Consider the following 21,619-nt stretch of genomic DNA (forward strand, 5'->3'; position numbering starts at 1 on the left):
TGGACGTTGCAGTAATGACACATTACTGAGGATCAGAGCACCAATCATAACCTTCCCTATCGCTATTCCTGTATGAGGTTGGTCTGGAAGACACCCAGAACAGGGACACTTCTTGATCCTGGCCCACAAGGCAGCAGGATGGGCTCCAGCAGGACACTAATGTAGAACCATAGAATCATTAAGGTTGGGAAAGGCCACTAAGACCATCGTGCCCAACAATCAACCCAATCCCACCATCCCATTTCAAACCTGGAATGAAGAACACTGCCTTGAGCACGTTGTTCAGGCCCTATGGAGAACAAAGTTTACAGAGGAAAGGAGAATGAAGCACAGTCAGGTGCTCACAGGAGACAGGGAATTCAAGCAAGAGAAAGATTGTGCTGAGGACATCTTATGCTAAGGCTGTGATGGTACAGGAAACAAGCATGTGTGATGGATGCCATGCTTTCAGAGGGGTAGGACATCAGCAAAAGGTATAGAACAGAATTTGGAGGTATAGTAAAACCAACTTCCAAACAAAATACCTTGTCTATTTAAGGCAATAGAACTTCCAGCCACGCGCTGTTTATAGTTTGTTGGTTTACAGAGTTTTACTTCCAATGTGTTTTACCCTCAGATGCTCCTTGTTAGCAAGGCTAACAGTGATAAGCATCAATCCTTTATTTTTAACTTTACCAATTACCCTTTGGAGGGTTTGAAGGCAATTCTGACATTCTTTTTCCAACTTCTGTTCTTGTTATTTTCATGGAGGGAGTTACCAATTTCACTCAATGCTGCAGTTACAGTTCCCAGTCCTTTGATGGTATTTGGACACAGGACTATGGAAAAAAGGCAGTACCAGTAGGCATGGCTGCTGATTGTCTCCTCTGGTTGTAGCCAGAGCTGCCTGCACAATACTGCCTGGGGCTGCATGTGCTTTAAGCACTCTTTGCCTCAGTGGGGATGCACATCTTGCTGGCAGTCTCCTCTTCACCAAACATAGCTCTGAAGGAAGCAAGCCCTCTGGTGAGCAGCCCCTTACCTTTCCACTCATGCAGTGCACAGCTGGGACTTGAGGAAGAGTATTTTCAGCTTTTGCGCTCTAGCAGAAGATACAGCCACCATTAATAAAACACAGCTCACGAACATATACAGACGTTTATCTTCCTTCAAGAGCTGTGTTTTATTGAATGATTGTATCTACACAAGTGGAATGAAAGCACAAACACTATAAATCCCTCGAAGAAGAATCTTCTAATGAAAACGGGTAAAAGGCAGTTTCAGGAAAGATAACTTGCAGAATTATGAGCCAGTAAACAAAAAAGAAAAGCAGGCTGAAATGTCAGGAATTCGTCAGCTTTCAGGTGCTGATACAGAAGCATAGAATCATTAAGGTCAGAAAAGAGCACTAAAATCATCCCCAACCTCCAACCCATCCCCACCACCTCTGGACACTCTCCGGGGTCCCTCTATCTTTTCTTTGTAGTGAGGGTCCCAGCATTGAGCATAGCACATGAGGTGCTGCCTCACCAATGCCAATGGAGAACATTCAGCAGCAGCCACAGTTAAGCTGGATGGCCAAAAGCACAAATAAATTGCACTATAGGACAAGTTCAAGAAGACGACACATATTTACCTTCGTCTTTGTGACAGTATCAGTTCTCTTTTAAATGAACGGTTCCATGTGTGTCACTTTGTAAATAGTTGCTGCTGTGGAATAAAAGCAGAGTAATTCTCAAAGTCCTCCTTGCCTTTGGCTTCTCCTCTGCCAAGCAAGAGAAGAGCCAATTGCCTTTCCCTATCTGAGTTCGCTTCTATGCATTCCTTCTATTCAGTAACCTGATTTTTGAAGCATTTAGAGACACTTCATACCCCAAACACCCGCAGCCCCTGCCATATTCAGCTAAATGCAAAGGACAAGGGGTACTTGCACACCCATGGAGCATCTCCCCTCTTCTCACTGCCAGAAACATCTCGCAGGAATGTTTCTTTTCTACAGCCTGGTGATAAATTGTAGCAGGTCAGGTAAGAGCCAGGAGGGCGCTTTGGTTTCGTATCTTAAACTATGTCCTGCAGTTCTTCAGAGATGGAGTAAACAGACATAAAACAAGCACACTAAAATGCTGTAACGTCTATTCCAAAACACAAATCCCAGAGACAGAGGCTACCAAAGTCAAACAGCTGAGCACAGAACACTTGACACTTGTGTGAGAGGAATGCCTTGCTCTTGCAACCAAGAGCTGTAACCCTGCAAGGCCCAGCAGCAGAGCAGCATGGGACCGGCCTAAACACAGCCAGGGGTGTCAAGGAGCTGCTGAACACATCTCAGAAAGTAACCAAACGGTTAAGCACAGCTTTGTAGCTGATGCTTCATCTGGCATATTGCTTCTGCAGCCAGCAGAGATAGGGGCTGGCTGGGAAGATGGGCAAGAGACCCCCCACCCTGAGCAGGCTGCAAACTGCATAGATTCCAACTGGAAGCTGCTGTGCCACCCAAACCAGCATTTCACATGGAATGAAGTTACCATGGAAACAGTGTCCTATTTAGGTCATCCAGTCCCTCCCCAGGCCCTCGCTGCAGCTTGAGATCCTGCTCAGCCCAGCGTTAGAGCAGCTTGCGATGCTGCTCGAGGTGACTCACATCTGCAGCAGCTCCGTGCGCTGCACACAGTGCAGATGTGGCCTACAAAGGTACCCGAGGTGACTTCTTAAAGAACAATTAACTCACAGCTGAGCTATGCAACATCACTGCCATTAATGCTCCTTCTCAGCAATAATCCTGAAAATATGGAATCATAAAATTGTTTAGGTTGGAAAGACCACTAAGATCATTGGGCCTAACCATCAACCCATTCCTGCCATGCCCACGTCCCTCAGTGCCACATCCCCACGGCTCTGGGGCACCTCCATGGACGGTGACCCCACCACTCCTGTGCAGCTGTGCCACTGCATCACTGCTCTGTGGCAGAAGGAATTGTTCCTAACAGCCAACATGAACCTCCCCTGGCACAACGTGAGGCCATTACCTCAGGCCCTATCAAGTATGTCATGTTGCATCTCTGCACATGGGTAGTGTGCACAGTGGGGGCTTGGATCTGGGTTGGACTTGGTGATCTTAGTGGTCTTCTCTACCTGAGGAATTTCCAGCTCAGGGTCAACAGCAAAACAATTCTTTGCCTGAAATGACCTCATCAAGTGCCTTCCAAACAAGGAAACACAGCAACCCCATAAAGCAACAAATAGAACAAAATCCTAATAAAATAATCAAATATTCCTATACACCAGGAGAGAAAGGAGGAAGAACAAGATTATTTCTATTTTTAAATGCTTGTGAAGAGCTCAGATGCTACAATGGCCATGACAGTGGTAAGGAAGCGGCTGGCAGCTGGCTCATCAAGGCAGCTATAAATTATGCATTACATCTCCAGACCTGTAGTTAATTTTCCAATGTGCATGTTCCAACTAGCCTGGACATTCTGTTCTTTTAAATATATGTATTGAATATATAGTGACATACGGCACTTTAGTATCAATTACTTGTTTATATAATATAGTTATATGTATTTTTATATGCGTGTATACCTGAAGCCCTCCATGCTTTTTCTGGATATGCACTTTGCAAGGAGTGAAGCCATTCTCCATGCTCTGAGTAGGTGTCATTTGTCATTAGCCCAAAGCATCATCGAACCAACTGCTGGCTGGTGCTCATGAAGGATCCTCCGCAGCTGTCACGAACTCAGAGGCTGTTAAACATGACCTCCTCCACCTCCACAGGCCACCCAGTGCGTCCCTTACCTCAAACAGCCTTGTCCTGCAAGCTCTTCTGTGACTTCCTTCAGCTTTGCTTCAGCATTAAGATGTTTGGCCAATCCAGGGCCCTGGGCTGCATTAGTAGTTCTTTTACAAAACGTGATGTATTTGAAAGGCTTTTAAAAGGAACATGGACCTCTACGAAGTCGTTCCTACAAAGTCACCTTGTGCAGCGTGCTTTCCAATGTGGTTTACAGCTGTGTTTAACCTGGCATGGGAAAAAACAACAGCCGGTTTTATGATAAAAGTCCCAGAATTTAAATGCAAAGCTTTCCTCTGCAACCTAATTGCTTTTTAGAGATGTGTCACAGCCCCATAAAAAAATCACTTATGCATCTGTTCTGACTGCCCAGCAGTAATTGAATCTTACTTAGCGTCCAGAACCCAACTGTGAAGTGCCACTTACTGAAACTGTAATTGGGACAGGGGCAGTTCTTCAACATTATTTGCACTGTTAGCAATCTTTTTTTCTGAGGATAGTCCTTCTGAAGACTCAGTATCACCAAACTGCAGCCTTGCTTGCAAAAAGAAAAACTGAAGTCAGAAAATGGCACTGCTGTGGAGAACGTGGTGGGGAAGGATAGGGACAGGCACTTGCTAAAGGGTGTCCTGTCCCAGTTAAACCCAAACATCATCAGCCCACAGAGGCAGCTGTGGGTGCATCTTGCTGTGGAAAGGGGACTGTTTTAATACATGCGGGGGAAGAATCTCCACATTGGGGTCAGTGCCCAGGAGCATTACAGGAGACAGATGCTCCAAAGGAAAATGAAGGACTGACAGCACTCATCAGGGAGAAGGCAGATGACATTATAGCCTCTACCAGAGCCCCCGTTTCTTGATGCATGCTGTAATTCAGCTCACCATCACTTTCTGACACGTGTTACAGCAGTTCTGTCCTCGTTTTCTAAAGCGCAGCACAGGACACAGGATCCTGCTGAGGGACAGAGGGATCCTGTGGTAGAGAAAGAGAGCCAGAAGCTGGAATCCCAGTGCCGAGTGTGGGTAAAACACTGAGCAGTGCACCCACGTTTTTTCATGTCTGAGACAGAGGAGGAGTCAGGAAGCTCGGGACAATGGGAAGCACTCACAAGACGATCTTTATATGTAACAGTAAGATTTCTGTACCTGATCTCCAAGGAAGATGTCAGTGAATTCTGTTTCTCCCTGGAGGCTGAGCAGAATGGGACCCAAAGGCAGAGTTCCCTGTGGCCAAGGACAGGCAGAACTGCAGCACTCAGCCCTGCCAGCTTTGCATTCCCCCACCACCTCAGAAGTAATTAAGTCGAGAGAGGTGTCACAGTCTGTTATAACAAGTCTTTCAGCCAGACACAGAGTTTACGTGAAGGGAAGAACATCACAGAACAACTACTAACAAAGCCTGCAAGAAGTTCAGAGATGTACCCGATCACCCCTGTGTTGGCACACAGTGTCAAACAAACACACGCTTTGAGAATGGCAGTGTTTGGCCGCTCTTATGTTACAAGATACACTTTGTTTAGCTTGCTATGGAATAAAAACCTCCTGTTTGATTTTTGGATGATACGCTTGCAATGTGGATGAGCAGGGAGAAGAATGTGGCCGACTGGAAATCTACTCACCCATATAGTCCTATCACTGCAACCACTGCAGATGTCTGGCACATCTCCCCAGGAAAAACCGCTGCAGGAAAGGAATTTCTTTAGCTGTTCTCATTAGACCCCCAGAACATACAAAATTCCCAATATTCCCAGCCTCTGTAAGAACAAAGACTGAAACTTGCACACAAACAGAAGTCTGCAGACAAAGCATCTCTGCTGCCGCCTGGTGCCCCAGCACACCCAGGCAGCCCCAGGAAGGCAAGGGCTGCACCTGGCTGCTGGGATCTGGCAGGGCCACAGCAGCTGCCTCCCACTGAAAGGATTAATAAACCCAAATGCTTGCAAAATTTAAGGCCAGAAGGCATAAGAAGCCATATAAATTAAGATAAATTTTAGATAAGCTAGATTTTTATCTTGTACATCAACATGATATGATCTGTTGTTGTAAAGAAACAGCACTGCGTTACCATTCTCTTTTAGGAAGATCTAAGGAAAAAACTGGTGCAAACATACAGCAGGCTTCAGCATCACACCAGCACAGTTATCAAAGGAAACAAATACAACAACAACAAAAATCACACAAAATATTCAGGTTTCATTCAGGTTTAAGAGAATGCATCAACTTAGATGGCTGTTTAGAAAACACAGATTTCTATTTTTTAACTCAGAAGAGTGAAGATTAACAAATAACCCAAGGACAAAACCCCTCGATAAACAACTTTTTTGTTCTAATCAGCCAGCTCAGTAATTATTAACAAGATAAACAAACACGGGACAAAACAGGCATAGGCGGCCTTCTCAGATTAAGCAGAGGATTGTGCAGACAGGACTTGTCTTGCAGGCAATTCAGGTAGGCACCCACTCCAACAAATGACCCAAGAGAACTGAGATAGCTTTCCTACAACTCTGTTCTCTTGCTACTCCCATGTCCATGGGCATACCCCCAGCAAATGCATTCTTCTACCCTCATTTTGAAGCATTTTATCCCCACCATCCCTTCCCTTGCTTAGTGTATTCAGCCCACTGTTAACCAGCCACATCAGCCACTGCCTCCTCCACTCCTCACTAGAATGGTCAGCCTGCAGGTAAACATGCTCTTCCTTTCTTCTCCCTTGTGCTCCTGACCACCACACAGCGCCATGCAGTCCTGCATGACTTTTCTGGGTCTCTCCTGGCAGGAGCTACAGTGGAACAAGAGCATTTTATTCATTACAGTGAAAAAAGGTGAGAGGAAACAGAAAAGCCTCCCTAAGAGTGCATCAATATGAAAACTTCCCCTTAATGTTTTTGTTTTTTTTTTTTGCCCTGGAAAGTACAAAAAGAAGAACGAGAAACCAATTTACACTTCTACTTTATTTCCTGATTTGCTATAAAATATAGTGCCGATGTATTTAAGTATTAAAATACAAACTGCGTGGTAGCAATTTCTACAGGTTTGTCTTTCATGGGTTTGTTTCAGTGTGTTCAGCTTCTATTCTTCCCCCCCCCAACCAGATTTCTGGGATGAATGCTTACTTTGGTTGGAAGTTGAACAGGTTGCAGTCTTTTGTTTCCAACTATCCTCATAACCAATATATATTTTACAGAATTACTGGAAAAATATCAATCAGGAATGGCTGAAGATGTGTTTCTTATTGAAGAAAGCAGACTTGCTGTCTTGGCATATTAATCTCCCTAAGCAATACTGTGAAGCTTTCCAGAAGCCTTACAACAGTTGATCTTGCCCTTAAAAACAACAGCTGCCATCCACTTCTCACAGTTCTCAGACCACTGGTGTGGACAGCAGGGCTTGCTCCGTGATGTTTCCTTTCAGGAGATGAAAAATCAAGAGACTATTAAAGAGAATCACCTCCAGCGTGGTGCTGTTTCTCAAACCAAAGATGTCTTAAGTCAAAAATAGCAAAACCCTTGAAGAATGTTTATTTGTCACCACTGAAAATAGCGTACAACACCCAAGAAAAGCAGCAGGGGAAGGCAACACCTTAAGACTGGCTTTCGTCAATGTCTTTGTCTGGATCCATTTCTGCAGCTTCACTCTCCTGTTGCTGTTTCTTCCAGAGTTTAGCCATAGCAAGTAGTTTGAGATTAGGCTGATTGGCAGTATCTTCTGGGAAAATATAATCGTAATATTCCTCCCAGCCAGCATCAGACTACATGGGAAAAAAAGAAAACACCACAAAGTAGGTTTAATTTGCATGTCAATGTTAGGTATTAGCTGGTTTTTCTAATAAGCATAAAAATGAGATAAAATTAAAATCACTGTTTGTTAGAACATCCATAGCAGCTAAAACCAACAAGCTGAATGGATGCAATACAGTAATAATAGTTTAAACTGAAACTACCTCGAGCATTGGTATTCCACTCTGAATTAACTGCCCACTTAGCCTGCAAAAGGTAAAGGAACCCAACGGGATGTATCTTATGCTAATGCCTTTCTTCAATTAGAGCAGCAATATCAGTACAAAGTTACAGCACCCATCACAGCTGATTCTGAGATCCAGATTCCAGAGAAGAGCAACCAAGGTTTCAGAAAGATTACTTGTATATTTTTTCCTTCTTACCCCATCTTCAGCCTGCAGCTTTCTCCTCTTCTTTATTTTTTCAGGCATCAGTTTTTCTATCCTCTCTTTAGTGCTATCAGTTCCAAACTCCTCTTCAAAGGTCTTCCAGGATTCCAGAAGCATGACTCTCTCCTCTTTCTCCTCACAGTTTCTCATTGCCTTATTAGCCTCTTCGTAAATCTGTCGGCATTTTGACAAACTTTCCTCTTTTCCAGCAGATAGCTCAAACTGTGCAAAGCTAATCCATACCTATGTTGGAAATAATAAAAAACAAGCTGAAACTTCCATCCTGAAAAGGTAAGTGACAAAAAAAGAACACCACCCAAAGAATCCAAAAGCATGCTTTTATAAGTAAATTCATGCCTGCTTCAAGTATGTGAGATCTGCCTTATTTTGAGGGGAAAGAATATTCCTGTTAGCAACCTCAAAAAATTCCTACTACTTGTTTTGGGTTATGACAGATCTGAGTTTACTCAAATTACACTGGGAAAATGGTCACTATGAGTATTCCTTTGTAATGTTGTAGCAAAGAAAATTCCAAAGCTGTTCAGCAAGGGGGCTGCCTTGCAAAGCTTCTACAAAGCTTTCTTTCTTAAATATGATATACCTGTTGTATGCGTTTGCGTTGCTAAAAGGTCAAAGACATTGGGACTGAACTTAGGTTTTCAGTCAATTTCACAGAGCCAGGCAATCAAAGCAGTCAAATCTTTCCACTCACAAGGGATACAGTTCAAGCCCTGTTCTGGGTACCCATCCATACCTTGACATGCTGTGTCCGCTGAAGTAATCTGCGGTAAAGGTTTCTTGTTTTCTCATACTCTTCTTGCTCTATTTCAAAGTCAATGTAGGATTTCCAAAGAACCTGTAAAACAGAAGTCCCTCCATACATTCACAGCCTCTAACAGCTCTATATTTAGCACTGAGGTAGCACCAAAGAAGCTCTTTAACAGAGGAGCACAGATAAACATGAGCTTTGTAAAAATGAACTTCAGATATCTGAATATGAATTGATTAAAGTCACATGAAATCTTGTCCACATAATCAATTTAGCTTTCACTTGGAAGTGTGCATCTCCTGTCACATTTTATCATGGGTTTTATAGTCCTGCTAAGAAACAGATGCTAAATTAATGAGACAGATTAGGCCACTATTGTAAGCAGATCAGTTCGGGCTGTTAGATGATTTACATTTTAATTGGCCAAACAACATAATAAATAACTTCAAATTACATTAAGATGTGAAATGCATCTTCCCCCTTACCTCTGGCATGTCTAGTCGAGGTTGGCTAATAGCCAATTCATATATTGCACGGGCCCTATCGATATCACCAAGAATGGTCTCTAGCTCAGCAAATTTAATCCACGACGTGCAGTTTTCTGGTGCAAACTCCAAGAATTTTTCATACAGCTTTCGACAACGATCAAATTCTCGCAGTTGTAACTCCAGTTCAATATAACCTTTAAAAAGTTTGTTTTTCGGACATTTACCTATGGATGTTCCCTGTTAAGAAACAAGAAAGCCAAAAACTAATAAAAGATCTTGCAAAAGAAACAAAAACCAACACTATTTCTCAATAACTTTTTGTTGTTCAATATTTGAACTAAAATGCATTTTTGAGTAGAGTTTGGACAAGTATGAAATCCAATCAATGTCTTCCAATGAGGGGAGCATCCATAAAACATCAGTGAGAACTCCGAAGTAGAAAACTTACTAATTTCTAAGCAACTTTTGATTTTTAATTTGGAAAGCTTTCAAAGCAATAGCTAAGACCAGGCACATCTGTGGTACAGAATGACAGAATGATTTCGATTTGAAGAGATCTCAAGGTAACTTAGCTTTCCTTCTCTGTGTGGTGGCATCATACTGCCTAGATACCCTTATGTCAGGACAGAAGCAAGACTTATTGCCAAACAGGTGGTTCAGAGTAAACTTACTGCAAAAGCAAGGGTAACTGATCATCAAATCTAGGCTCAATTCTTAGAAAGACTATGGCCACATCTACAAAATCCACTCTAAAAAATAATGAGCGCACTACAAACATCTACCAAATTAAACAACAATAGAGAAAAGACCAGCAAAAGAGAAGTCTAAAATAAACTGTAGGAACTATTATAACAGAGACCAAAGTAGCCTTTCTAGAATGGAAGGAGGGTATTTCAAATCAAGCTAGAACTACAGCATGTTTCATGACAGATGGTTGCCTTCTCCTACAGCGAGATTTTAAGTCTCATTTAATCCCTCTGCTTTACTTTTTTCCTGGGCAAGGACAGGAGTCCAGCCCAACAAATATAGCTTTACTAGCATGCTGGAGGATAACCAAAGTCCACTGTTGTCATTCAACTTACTCAGAGTAACTGAACTGAAGGGAAAACAGTCTTTTCCATTTCATATTTTTTTGCTGCCAAAACATATCCCATCATTCACTGACATGGTAGGGAAATTTGCACAGAAGCTCTTGCACCTGCACAAAGCCCCCATGATTGCTTCTATCTACAACCAAGTAGCTGGTATTCAAATGTTATCATGAAAGTCTGAATGTCTGAGAATCAAAAATGCCTGTTTATTTAGATTTTTTTTTTTAAAGCAACTGCTAATACAGGTATTGTTTAAACAAAGTAGCAGCAGTTAAAGCTCTCTAAGAGTAGTAAGCTGATTTGTACTCCTGTATTCAGATACATCTTTTGCCAGCAGAAACAGGAAAGCTGCATCCATCTCAGACTGCGGCTAACTCATCATATCAAGCTATACTACTTTAATCATACATGACAGTAAATTCTGGTCCCTGCAGATCTCTAGGAAGCTTTATTTAAGTGGATTAAAACCAGCAATTGACAAAGGACAATTTTTAAGATCTTCTCATGCCATTCCCTAGTTACTATTAGTTAAGGAAATCAATTAGAGAATTAACCAAAGCTTACCAAAGCTCTTCTAGCAAGTGGAAGATTTTTCTGTCTTATTTCAAACTGTGCGTACAGCAGCCATATTTTGGCAAATGTAAACTGAAAGAAAAAGAACAATGTGATGCATGGGTTGGGAGCTCAGTAAATAATTCTGCATGTGTTCTTCACAAGACATCACTATCTTCATACGGACTCACACTACCAATACTGTATATCTTACAGTTTACAACGTAAGAGTTTATATGAACTGTTGGAGGAGCCGTACCTTCTTGTGTGGAAGGAGCTCAATACACGCCTGATAAACTTGTCTGGTTCGCTCTGGATCCTGAAAGAACAAACAAAATTAAACAAAAATTTCAATTCTTCATTCACTGTTCAGATCACATTATGGTAATTACACCATTTTGAATCACACAATGATTGTCAAACTGTAGAACTGTATTTTTTTAAGTACAGGAATTTAGAATAATGTATACTTAAAAAAACCTAGGTATTTATCTACACATGTGTATGCACAATTCAAAGATGGTAAATTCTGAGTGTCATTAAGGGCCTTCTCTTTAAAAGAAAAGTCTCATTAGGAATGAGCCTATAAAGCCATCAGTGTTATCAGTTAGGGGAAAAATATAGATATTTTTCCTTCTATGGGACACTGAACAGCTATACTGAACTATGACTTTATGAAATCAAATGTAGCTATGTGACATGACTGGTAACACACTAGACAAAGCCTCAAAAGGGAACTGTACCAAGAACTCGACTGCTTCACAGAACAACTTTACTAATAGTTTTGTTCTGCTGTTTGTAATACTGCTGTATTTGTAATACCTTGCTACCTAACTGATAAAAAAAACAGAAGAAATACCTATTATATTAGGCAAATAATACCTATTAATACTATTTATATACCATTTGTACCAGTATTGGCACAAGTTCAGGCAACAGTCTGAAAAAGGAAATTCAGATAGGGCTAGAAAGAGCTGTTTTTGCTTTTATCAGTCAGTTTCTACATGAATTGGGGCAAAACGAATGCTTTTCTCTTCATACAAGGGAAGTGCTATTTCACACAAATAAAGGTGTATGTATAGGGGGGCAAATGCTTAAACAGCAAACCCTGAAGCTAATGACAAAACAAACCAGACTGTTGTTGCTCTCAGTTCTCTGCAGGTACCTGTAGCTACTTTGTGTAAGAAAAGTACTTCAGAAAGAAAAAGAAAAAAAACTGAGTTCTTACTACTTGCCTTTGCCTCCAGCTCTTCATATAACGCATAGTTAATCCAAAGATAGATGTATCTCTTCCAGTATCTCTTCTCTTGAATTGGGGGAACGTTAGCAATGGCTCTTTCATATACTTCTCGGACAGTCTCCGCATCAGCATCGCTTTCAACTAACCTCAAGTAGTCAAACCATGCATCATAATTATGTGGATTTGCCTTCCAGAAAGTTAGGAGCAGAGAAATGGGAAAGAAATTTAATTAACTGCAAATAACAAAACTTTTTCCATTACTTAGTTCTTATTCCGAATCTCCCCTTTAAAACAAGTCATTGAAACACCAGCAAAAACTGTCTCAAGTATGACTAAGCTAGAGCTTTGAAAGGGAGGTGGGTTAAAGTGTTTTTATCTCCACGATGAGCCCAGTGAATATTTATAATACATACCTTCACTTCTTCTTCATACTGGAATCTTCTCTTGCTGACAATGATGTCTTCAATACCTCGTCTATCTCCAAACTTCTTCTCAAAGATGGTATAATTTTTGAAGAGATTCTGGGCGTCCTGTTTTGGAATTCTATCCAAGGCATACTTGTAGATCACCCTTACTCTTTCAAACTGAAAACATTAAATATCATTTGAATTATATTTGGAATTCAACTACTCTCTTACCCCATAATGTACATTTTAGTATCTCAAATGATCCTTTAACAACATTTAGTGTATATTATCTTTTTAGGACAGGACTAACACAGATCTCCCTGGAGGGTAACAGTGAAAAGAAGAAAGATCTGTTAGTACCAAAACCTACTATCACTTACTCATTTATAGGTTTGGAATAATTAAAGTATTTTTAAGAGTCTGCAGTTTGGGGTTCACAGAATGTTTTGAATTGCTTACTTGCAAAATCATGGATAATAGAGCTTTTATTTTGCATTATGCACACAGTTGATCTACAGTCTCATACTAGAGGACACATATGAGATCGAATGGGATTATTCTGAGGCTGGGAATATTTGGCACTTATTTTGCTTAGAAAATATTTTCTCAAAGTCACCAAAAGCCAAATATAAGCTAAGAAAAAGATTGATTCCTTAACTCAGACTACGTAAGACCACAAAGCTGCTGGAAAACACAAGCACTGAAGTGAATGTTAAGGGACCTTGAGTCTGATACTCAGAAAGAAATCTTGTGGTTAGCATCAGTCTGATGTAAGACAGCCTTACTTCTTTCTGGTTCTCTTCAAACTTCGCAAAAGCCACATACAAGTGCTCATCCATATGCTCTTCTCCAAAGAACTCCACTGCCCTTTCATATACTTTCCTTGCGTGAGCAAAATAACAGTGCTTCTCTTCAAAGCGGGCATACTTGATCCAGTTTTTCACATCAGGATGGACAATAACGAGTAGAGAGCTACGTTAAAGAAACAGTAGCAGTTGAATTGAATCTCTCAAATGGCATCCTTCCCAGTGAGCACAGGTGAAACAACTCCTAAGAATGACATATGCAAGTAACACAACTGGGAAGAAGACATTAAGCAGCTCTGACCACGCAAAGGTATCATGCTGAGTACTGTAAATCTGAATTTTAATAAAGGGAATAAAAGTCAGGCAAGAGGCAGGGAGAAGGCTAGAAAGGAGAAAACTGGAACAAATCATGCCTACAAAATAATTTAGAGGCATGGGTGCTGTTAAATGTTCCCTGTTGGAGCAGGATTTGTACATTCAACTAAATTTGGAGACATCTTATTAAACGTGTGTTTAAGACCCACCACTGGCTCTCAGTATGGTGGCTTACTCCCAGCACATCACAGTAAAAAGGAGGCGGTGTAGAATAGAGACAAAAGAGTTCGTGCCTAAATTTGGATAGGAGACACAATGCACTAAAAAGGATATATCTTTCATAAATGGTACGTGCCCTATCCACTTCCTTGTATCTCAGCTCGAAGTTAATGTAGGAATGCCAAGCTTGCTCCTCCGGTTGCCATTCCATCCAGCGTTCAAACACCTGACGTGATCCAGCAACATTCCCCAGCATCTCTTCCATGTAAGTGTACTTGTACCTTAGGAAACAAGATCTAGTGTTTACAATCATACAAATTACAAGGATTTTTCAAGTGTTTATTAAGAGCATCACTGGCACTTCTACCACCTGTTCCCCACTTCCTACATACTGTTGTGACTGGCAACAAGCACATACACAAACATCCTTCTCTTTAATAGCCTTACCACTCCAAAACTACATGACCTTTCAAAAATTAAGCTTATACATCCTTGGGGATCAGCCTAAAGAACTGCAGAAAGAGAATACAATACACTTTTGCATTATATAGAGATATAAAAATGATCCGTACTCTCTGAGGTAAAAGCAACGCTCCATTCTCTGTAGACATACCAGAATTGGTTCACCCTGGGCAGGGTGGTAATAGCTCGATCCCAAATGTTTCGGGCGTGATTAACCTGGCGGTTCTTCATTTCCATTTCTGCATATTTCAGCCAAAGGGTGACATTTCTGTAGTCCACATCTAAAGCACGCTCGTAAATGGAACGGGCTCTGGAAAGCAAAGAGAAGCTGTGTTTATAACGTGCCTCCAAAACACTGACAGTGTTTGTCAGACTGAGTCGTAAAAGGTTTACAAGAGTTCTACAGCTATAACACGATTACCTCTGTATTTCTTTTAAGCTTTCTTCCCATTGTGCGTACTTTATCCAGTTACTGATAACAGTTCTGTTTTTTCTTATGTTATCTTCAAAAGTCTGAGGAGAAAGTTATATCTGTAAGTTAAAACATCCTTGGTGCTGACTAATCTTTTCATAAGCGATTTACAGATTATTATTATTATTAGAATAATTATGTGTTACATGTGGTAGCAACAATGACCATTCAATACAACACTTAGAGCAGCTAGAAATGTTGGTTGTCACACAGATAAGGACTACATTCGAGTTCCTGCAAGTGGATACCTGGAATGGTGATGGGATAATAACCAACTATACTAAAGCTACCTGTTTATTATTTGTTCCATCCTGATCAGCTGTTTCAATAGCAATAGCTGGAACCCAATCATTGCACAATCCTGAATATATCTGGATGCATCAGTGTACGTGCAACACTCTATCGCTTTCTTTAAGGCAAGACACCTTATGTTTATTCCCTGGATTTAATATTATGGCTTCAAATCTCCCAGGCAACTTTCACAGTTCAGTGCAATGGTGACAGTATCCCCAGTGTTGAGTTTGGCTACTGTCAGGATCAATGCTATCAATACATAAATCACAGTCAAACATGGTTTAACACAGTTAACACGCAGTGGCTTGTAACTGCCATCCATACGAGTAATTCTAGTCAAAAACATTTCAACTTCACTGCTAAGAATACACTTGCTTTACTTTCTTTTCATCCAGGACGGAAATTATTGAAGAAAAATGCATGTAATTACCTATGCTACGCTCCAAACACAGAATGCAGAGATCTGATATCATGTATATTACCAAATCCTGTTAAACAACACTCTTTTATAACTTACTTTTTGAATGAAAATAACACATTTTCTATAAAGAGAGTTGTTTTAAGAATTATTAACCTAAAAACTAAACAAGTAATAACACAAAGAACTATTTGTCTCAATATTAGAAAGTATTGAATTTTAGCACTTTATAGAAATGTAAAACTTGTTATTTTTCCCCCTTTACCTTCCTTTTCCTTAGCTTATAGTCATTTAGCTCTTCAACATCTGTGATCTTCTGCTGAGGAGGTGGTGGAAGAAGTTCAAGTTCTCTCTCCTTTGCTTCTCTTAAAAGCTGCTCTGCTGTGATCTGAACTTCTGCGGGCGCTTTGTTTTTCACCTGTAAATCAATGGCACTTAGTTTGTTATCCCTTCCCAATGCAAAACTAAAAAACCCCATCAAGAAGAGTTTGGTCCAGGGCCTTCTGCTGAAGAATGACTTGGAGGCCCCTGAGAGAAAGGATGGGCATCACTGCCACTGCCCAGCAGATGGGGAGCAGGGAGCTCACTAAGAATCATAGAATCATTAAGGTTGGAAGAGAGACCCCACCACTCCTGTGCAGCTGTGCCACTGCATCACTGCTCTGTGGAGAAGGAATTGTTCCTAACAGCCAACATGAACCTCCCCTGGCACAACGTGAGGCCATCCCCTCTCGTCCCATGGCTGTTCCCTGGGGGCAGAGGCCGACCCCACCTCACACAGCCTCCTGTCAGGTGGCTGCACAGAGCCATGATGTCTCCCTTGATCCTCCTCTCCCCCACACTGCACACCCCGGTTCCCTCAGCCGCTCCCCATCACACTCGTGCTCCAGACCCCTCACAGCTCCGCTGCCCTTCTCTGGACACGCTCCAGGCCCTCAGTGGGGACTTTCCGTCCCACTAGGCCGCTCCAGGACCCGTAGCCGCCCAGAGAAGCGCATCCAGCCGCTCCGACCACCCTCTCCCCACCACCCCCTCACAACCCCGCCTCACCCAGACATCGACCGCCACACACCTTGGCCACTTTGGGGATGCGCTGCTTTCCGGCCGCCGTAGACGCCATCTTGCCGTCTCTCCGCTCCAGCTCCGCCCCTCAACCTTTCACCTCACGTAGCGCCGTGGTTGCCGCAGTAACGGTGCTGCGTCCCGGTAGAGGCGGTGCGGAGCTTGGGGCAGCTCAGCGCCGCGTATGGTCGCTCCGCGTTACCGGGTAGCGGAGCGGTGAGTGCCCGGTGCGGCCTGCAGCCCCTCAGGCCCCTCGCATCCTCCGGCCGCCGCGCTTTCCTCTTAGCCCGTGAATGGCGCCCCCTTGCGGCTCGGAGGTCAGGGCGGGAGGCGCGGCGCTGAGGGACACGGACGAGGCGCTGTGGGGACGGGCTGCCGGTTGGAGCCGTTATCTTATCCATCCTTAATGATTCTGCCATTCTGTGACCAGCAATGTTTCCCTTCTTTTATTAGTTGCAGTTCCCGACATGACGACGATCACCTCGTTGAGTGGACGTAAAGAGGTGGTCCGCACCAGAAGGACGGAGGCAAACGATGCTCCTGGTGTTGTTGGCCTCTTCACCCATCTTACAGAAGACATCTATGGCAGGATTGATGTAGAATACCTTTTGTAAGTAATAGCAGTGCTTTTGGTCTTGCTGTTCTTGCAGGGAACTTCAAGGAATTCCTTTCTGTTTAAGATGCCAGAAAACATTATAAGCTTTAACATACAGTGGAGAAGATTTGGCTTCACACAACTTCATCTTTATTAAAGTTAGGATGGAACATTCTTGGCTGATATCAGGTGAAAACAGGAGGATCCTGCACCAGCTGTCAGCACCTGGCTCCATCTAATGGATTCCTTTTTGTCCACTGCAGAGTGCTGCAATTAGAGAGACATGGATTAGGGGGTTTAATCGCCGTATGGTCTCAGTTGTTCCACTTTCTTTTCTTGTGTACGTCTAAATCTTTGTCTTTTTTTTTCCTTAATGGAAGGGAACCTTTCCTACCTGCCAGCTGCCAATAGGTGGATGGAAGATATTATGTATCTTGTCTCCTAGATGCTCCCATGGCAAATCCTTCAGAGAAGTGGCTGATGGCAGAAGCCTTCTGTTATTGGAGTTAATGCAGAAAGTGTTGGTCATTTCATCTTTCTGTGATGAATGACAGATAGAGACAAACGGTGTGAAATACCACTAGGCCACATGGGCTTTTTCCACTTGTCCAAATACCTCAGATACCAACTATCTGGGGAAAAACAGATGTGTGAAGAGAAATATGAAGAAGACGAAACACATACTGAATATGTAGTCATTCAGGATTTGAAAAACCCATATGAGCTATTATCATAACAGAATCAAATAAATAATTGTTTGGAATTGAAATAGTAATGTCAAGGTAGGATGTGGGTAATGAAGTTTGATTGAGCCCTGACCCTTGGAGCACTTTTATTAGGATGGTGACATTCTAACAAGCTGAGTTATAATCCGTGGTGATAAAATCATCGTAGGTGAGTCTACGCACATGTAGGGTTTGAGTCTGGAAAGCTTGAAAATAGAGAGAGAAATAGAGATGGCTGAAGCTCTTCAGTAATATTCCTAGTGACCTTTCCTTTTTCCATTCCCAAACTATAATTTATTTGGGAGGAAAGCGGATGAAAATCGGAAGGAGAAAATAATAGAAAACTGCTTTATAAAGAGTTCCCTTCTTCTGCAAAAAATGCCAGTGATGTGAAGGCACAGATCACAAACATTAGTAAACACTTTGTAGAAATACTGAAGAATTTTGTTAATTGCAGGTATATATCAAGAGCTGAGACATGCAAGAGGGTTGTCTGTGTAAATCTTCCATGTGCTTACTTCAAGTTCTGCAAAATTACATTGTTTTTACAGAGAAAAGTCAACTTTTGCTCTGACACTCTGCAATGAGAAGGATGAGGCTATAGCCCATGGCATCTTTCTTGACTATCCAAATTGGAATATCACTGATCAGTCCGACTGGGAATCATTCTTAAATAAAAACTATGTTGACAACAAATGCACTGTAAGTAAATTGTATCATTTTAGTTGATTTTTTTTTTTTTTTTTCCAGTTAAAGCTCATGTATAGAAAATACACATAGGCATCTGAAATCTCTTGCTGATGGAGTTGATGCATTCAGGCTGAGGAAGATGATGGTTAGGTTCCTTAGTAAACCATCAGAAGTTCACAAGTACCTGTGCTTTTGCCACTGTAGTGACATAAGATAACTGTCATCCTGGCACAGACCATTAGAGAATGCAAGTTCATTGCCAGACTAAGCAAAACATCCCTAATGGACTGAACAGCCAATGGGAACAGCATGAGCTATTGCTACTGTTACCATTTTTCATTCAAAAACCAGCCCAGCTCTGGTGCTGTCGAGTAGAGCATTTATGCAGGAGGTGGAGGCCTTGCTGTGGTGTCTCTTTCCTTGTAAGGGAACTGAATTTCTTACTTTTGGGGTTGAAGTTTTGTTGTTTTACAAGATCAAATCCAAATTGAATGGATTCAGAGCGTATAAGGGATGGGGAGCGCACCACCTATTGAAGGATGGTTAATTACAATGAGTACAGGCCCATGCTGACACGAGAGACTTGACTGTGGAGTGACCTTGTTTAGTGCTGGTGTGGAGATGGCTGCGCTGTTCTATGTGTTGCAAGTTTTCACACAGGCTCCTCAGTCAAGTTTGTGAATTACCCTCAGTGCAACTAGTAATAGGCAGTTAGAAGTTCTGCCTTTGAATGCTGTCCATCATTCAGTCCACCTGGGAATTGGATCATTCTGTGATTGCTGAGAAAAGGTAGAAAATGTTGGCTATAAACATTCAAAAGGTAGCAGCCAGTATTGGCAGTGCTGAAATCATCTCTAGACAGTTTGTCAGTTTTCCATTGTTGTTCTGGGCATTATTAAGCAATGCCTTGCAGAAAAACTGACAAATAGAGTGATTATATTTAAAACTGCTGCTTTTGCTCTTAAAAGAAACAATTATTACAGCTTATGTAGGAGTAAAGGGGAAAAGAAAAAACCCAACCAATTTTCTTGTAATCTGTTTTCTTTGTCACTTGAACAGTACTTTGTGTACAGGCATATTGCAGACACAACCACTTCATTCACTGCACAGCTGCCCCTGTTGTGTTGCGCTGCGCTGCTGGCTCTGCACTCCCTTCCTCGGGCTGCCTACTTGACAGTATCTCTTGTAGGAGAGCTGCAGCTGGCTGCAGAATGCAGAGGTGTACAATGGGAAAAGGAAACCAAAAAAAAAAGCAGCTTTGGCATGTTAGCAGTTACTGCTTATGAACAGAAGTGGAAGATGCTCCAGAATACTGATGATGAGCAGAATAACCCTTGTTTTTCTCGAATTCAGTGGATATTTTATGCTTCAGCACTGGCAAAACAATTGTATGTGTTCTGATGAGATTCCCTTTCTGCAATGTGTTTTGCAGGCTAATTGGCAAATAGAAAAAAGGCATCTTTTAAGCCAGTTGTGTATCTGCCTGGATATCCAAATGTGTCTAACAATGCACTCCAAAGGTTTTGTAATTCTCCCACATCCTTTAAGGGAAAAACAATTTTAGTTGTGAGGTCTTTCTTTTCTTTCTTTAAACCTGGCAAGAAACCAAAGAATGTCTTTATTGAGTAAACATTAAGATCTAGTTGTTGATTGTTGTGGTTAATGTAAAATGTTATTAGTTGACACACAAAAAAGCTATATGTTTTTAATAGGATGTATCTAAAGACATACTCTAACAGTAAGACTGAGCATGAATCAGGTTTTGCATAAGCAAAAATCATGATATTAAAACGATCCTTTGCTTGTAGAGCACATGCTTTGAAGGCAATGAATTTACTCATAGGTGCATTTTGAGGGCAGATCAGAGATATTGGAAATGTCCATATTAACACCTGGGTAGACAATAAATATGAAATGCATGGTGTTTAGTTTCTCATTCTTCGCATTGTAGCCTTTGAACAGTCTGTTCATGCATCTTTTTGTGGCAAAAGGGGAATATGCGGCTGGATGTTCCCAAGAAATGGTCAGGTGAGTTGATATATCTTTCTGTACTGAAGCCTGTGCAGTCTGCTCCCATCGTTTGCTGTCAGTATTGCAGTTGCCAGACAGATTGAATTTCTTTCTTTCTTTCCTAAATTTCCACTCTAAACTTCCATGACTGAGCATGAAGCTTCAAAAGCTACGGATGTTTCTGGAGTATGGTTCCTATGTTCCCAGATCATCTCTAACTCATTTGCTAGCTACAGATTACACAATAAATTTACAAACTATTTGGTTCAAACAGCACAATATGTAACGTGTTAGCTCAGTGCTCGGTCATTGCTTAGGTTATTCGATATAGCTTAGAACCTACTTACATAAATGGAGTGCATTGCATTTGGTGCTGCTGCTGTGGAATTGTTGTGTCAAGGCACCTCATCCTGGTGCCATCTCAGAGATGTGCCAGCAGAGACCTGACATCTGCACTTGTTTTCACTGTGGTGGAACTGATAGGAAAAGGAGGATATTTGAAATCTAAAGATTGGGAAAAAGAGAAATAGGGTAGAAAGAAACAGAAAAAAATGCCCAGGTGATTTTCTTGTCATATTACTTGTGTTAAATGAAATGCTTTAACTTTTGAGCCATGTGGGCTGATGAGGGGAAGATAAAGACTGTGGAGAATACATTTCATGTGTTAAAAGACTAGTTGATGTAGCTATGAAAGACTGAATATAGTCATGTTATTTATCCAGGAGAGCTTTTATTGCAATGCCAGAACTGGAGTTTATACTTCTCTTTATACCAGCTGATGAGGATTTAGGTAAGAATTTAATACTATTTTAGACTTAAAATAAGGACAATTAATTGCCACTGTTATACTGTGTTGGTGGACTGTGGTGTTGGGCTTTTTTTGATGCTTTCATTTATTTATTTATTTATTTATATATATTTAAAGTAGTTAGTATTTTCTAAACATGCAGAAGCTGTAACCTTAAAGTATCCCCTAATGGGCCTTCCTTGTAAAAGTGGTTTATGTAGTAGCATATTTCATTCAGCAGTCTTTAATTTTGCCAGAAATGAATGGGACTTCAAACTGGACTT

At 41.5% G+C, this 21,619-nt stretch overlaps 2 protein-coding genes across 8 annotated transcripts in view; one reads left to right on the forward strand and one right to left on the reverse strand.

Moving 5' to 3' along the window:
* Window positions 1-6,700: 6,700 nt before the first annotated feature.
* Window positions 6,701-16,648, reverse strand: CRNKL1 (crooked neck pre-mRNA splicing factor 1). Its single transcript, XM_015856654.1, has 14 exons — window positions 16,539-16,648; window positions 15,732-15,884; window positions 14,704-14,795; window positions 14,434-14,592; window positions 13,935-14,101; window positions 13,266-13,444; window positions 12,487-12,657; window positions 12,069-12,260; window positions 11,093-11,152; window positions 10,846-10,926; window positions 9,188-9,427; window positions 8,688-8,789; window positions 7,928-8,176; window positions 6,701-7,516 (listed from the first exon to the last, which is right to left on the reverse strand). The coding sequence occupies exons 1-14, from the start codon at window positions 16,584-16,586 to the stop codon at window positions 7,349-7,351; spliced, it is 2,061 nt and encodes a 686-aa protein (XP_015712140.1). The 5' UTR covers window positions 16,587-16,648; the 3' UTR covers window positions 6,701-7,348.
* The window catches only part of CFAP61 (cilia and flagella associated protein 61), a 94,059-nt gene continuing 89,079 nt past the window's right edge, over window positions 16,640-21,619 (forward strand). For 5 of the 7 annotated variants that reach the window (XM_032443826.1, XM_032443823.1, XM_015856624.2 and 2 more), the window contains exons 1-5: window positions 16,640-16,744; window positions 16,982-17,138; window positions 18,400-18,550; window positions 20,490-20,566; window positions 21,271-21,338. In XM_032443826.1, the coding sequence (XP_032299717.1) occupies window positions 16,996-17,138; window positions 18,400-18,550; window positions 20,490-20,566; window positions 21,271-21,338 (439 nt within the window). In that variant the 5' untranslated portion in view covers window positions 16,640-16,744; window positions 16,982-16,995. Of the gene's footprint in view, window positions 16,846-16,981; window positions 17,139-18,399; window positions 18,551-20,489; window positions 20,567-21,270; window positions 21,339-21,619 lie in introns of those variants that run through there. The other 2 variants (XM_032443824.1, XM_032443827.1) reach the window with 2 other exon arrangements.

This window comes from Coturnix japonica, chromosome 3 (assembly GCF_001577835.2).
Source record: "Coturnix japonica isolate 7356 chromosome 3, Coturnix japonica 2.1, whole genome shotgun sequence".
NCBI lineage: Eukaryota > Metazoa > Chordata > Aves > Galliformes > Phasianidae > Coturnix > Coturnix japonica.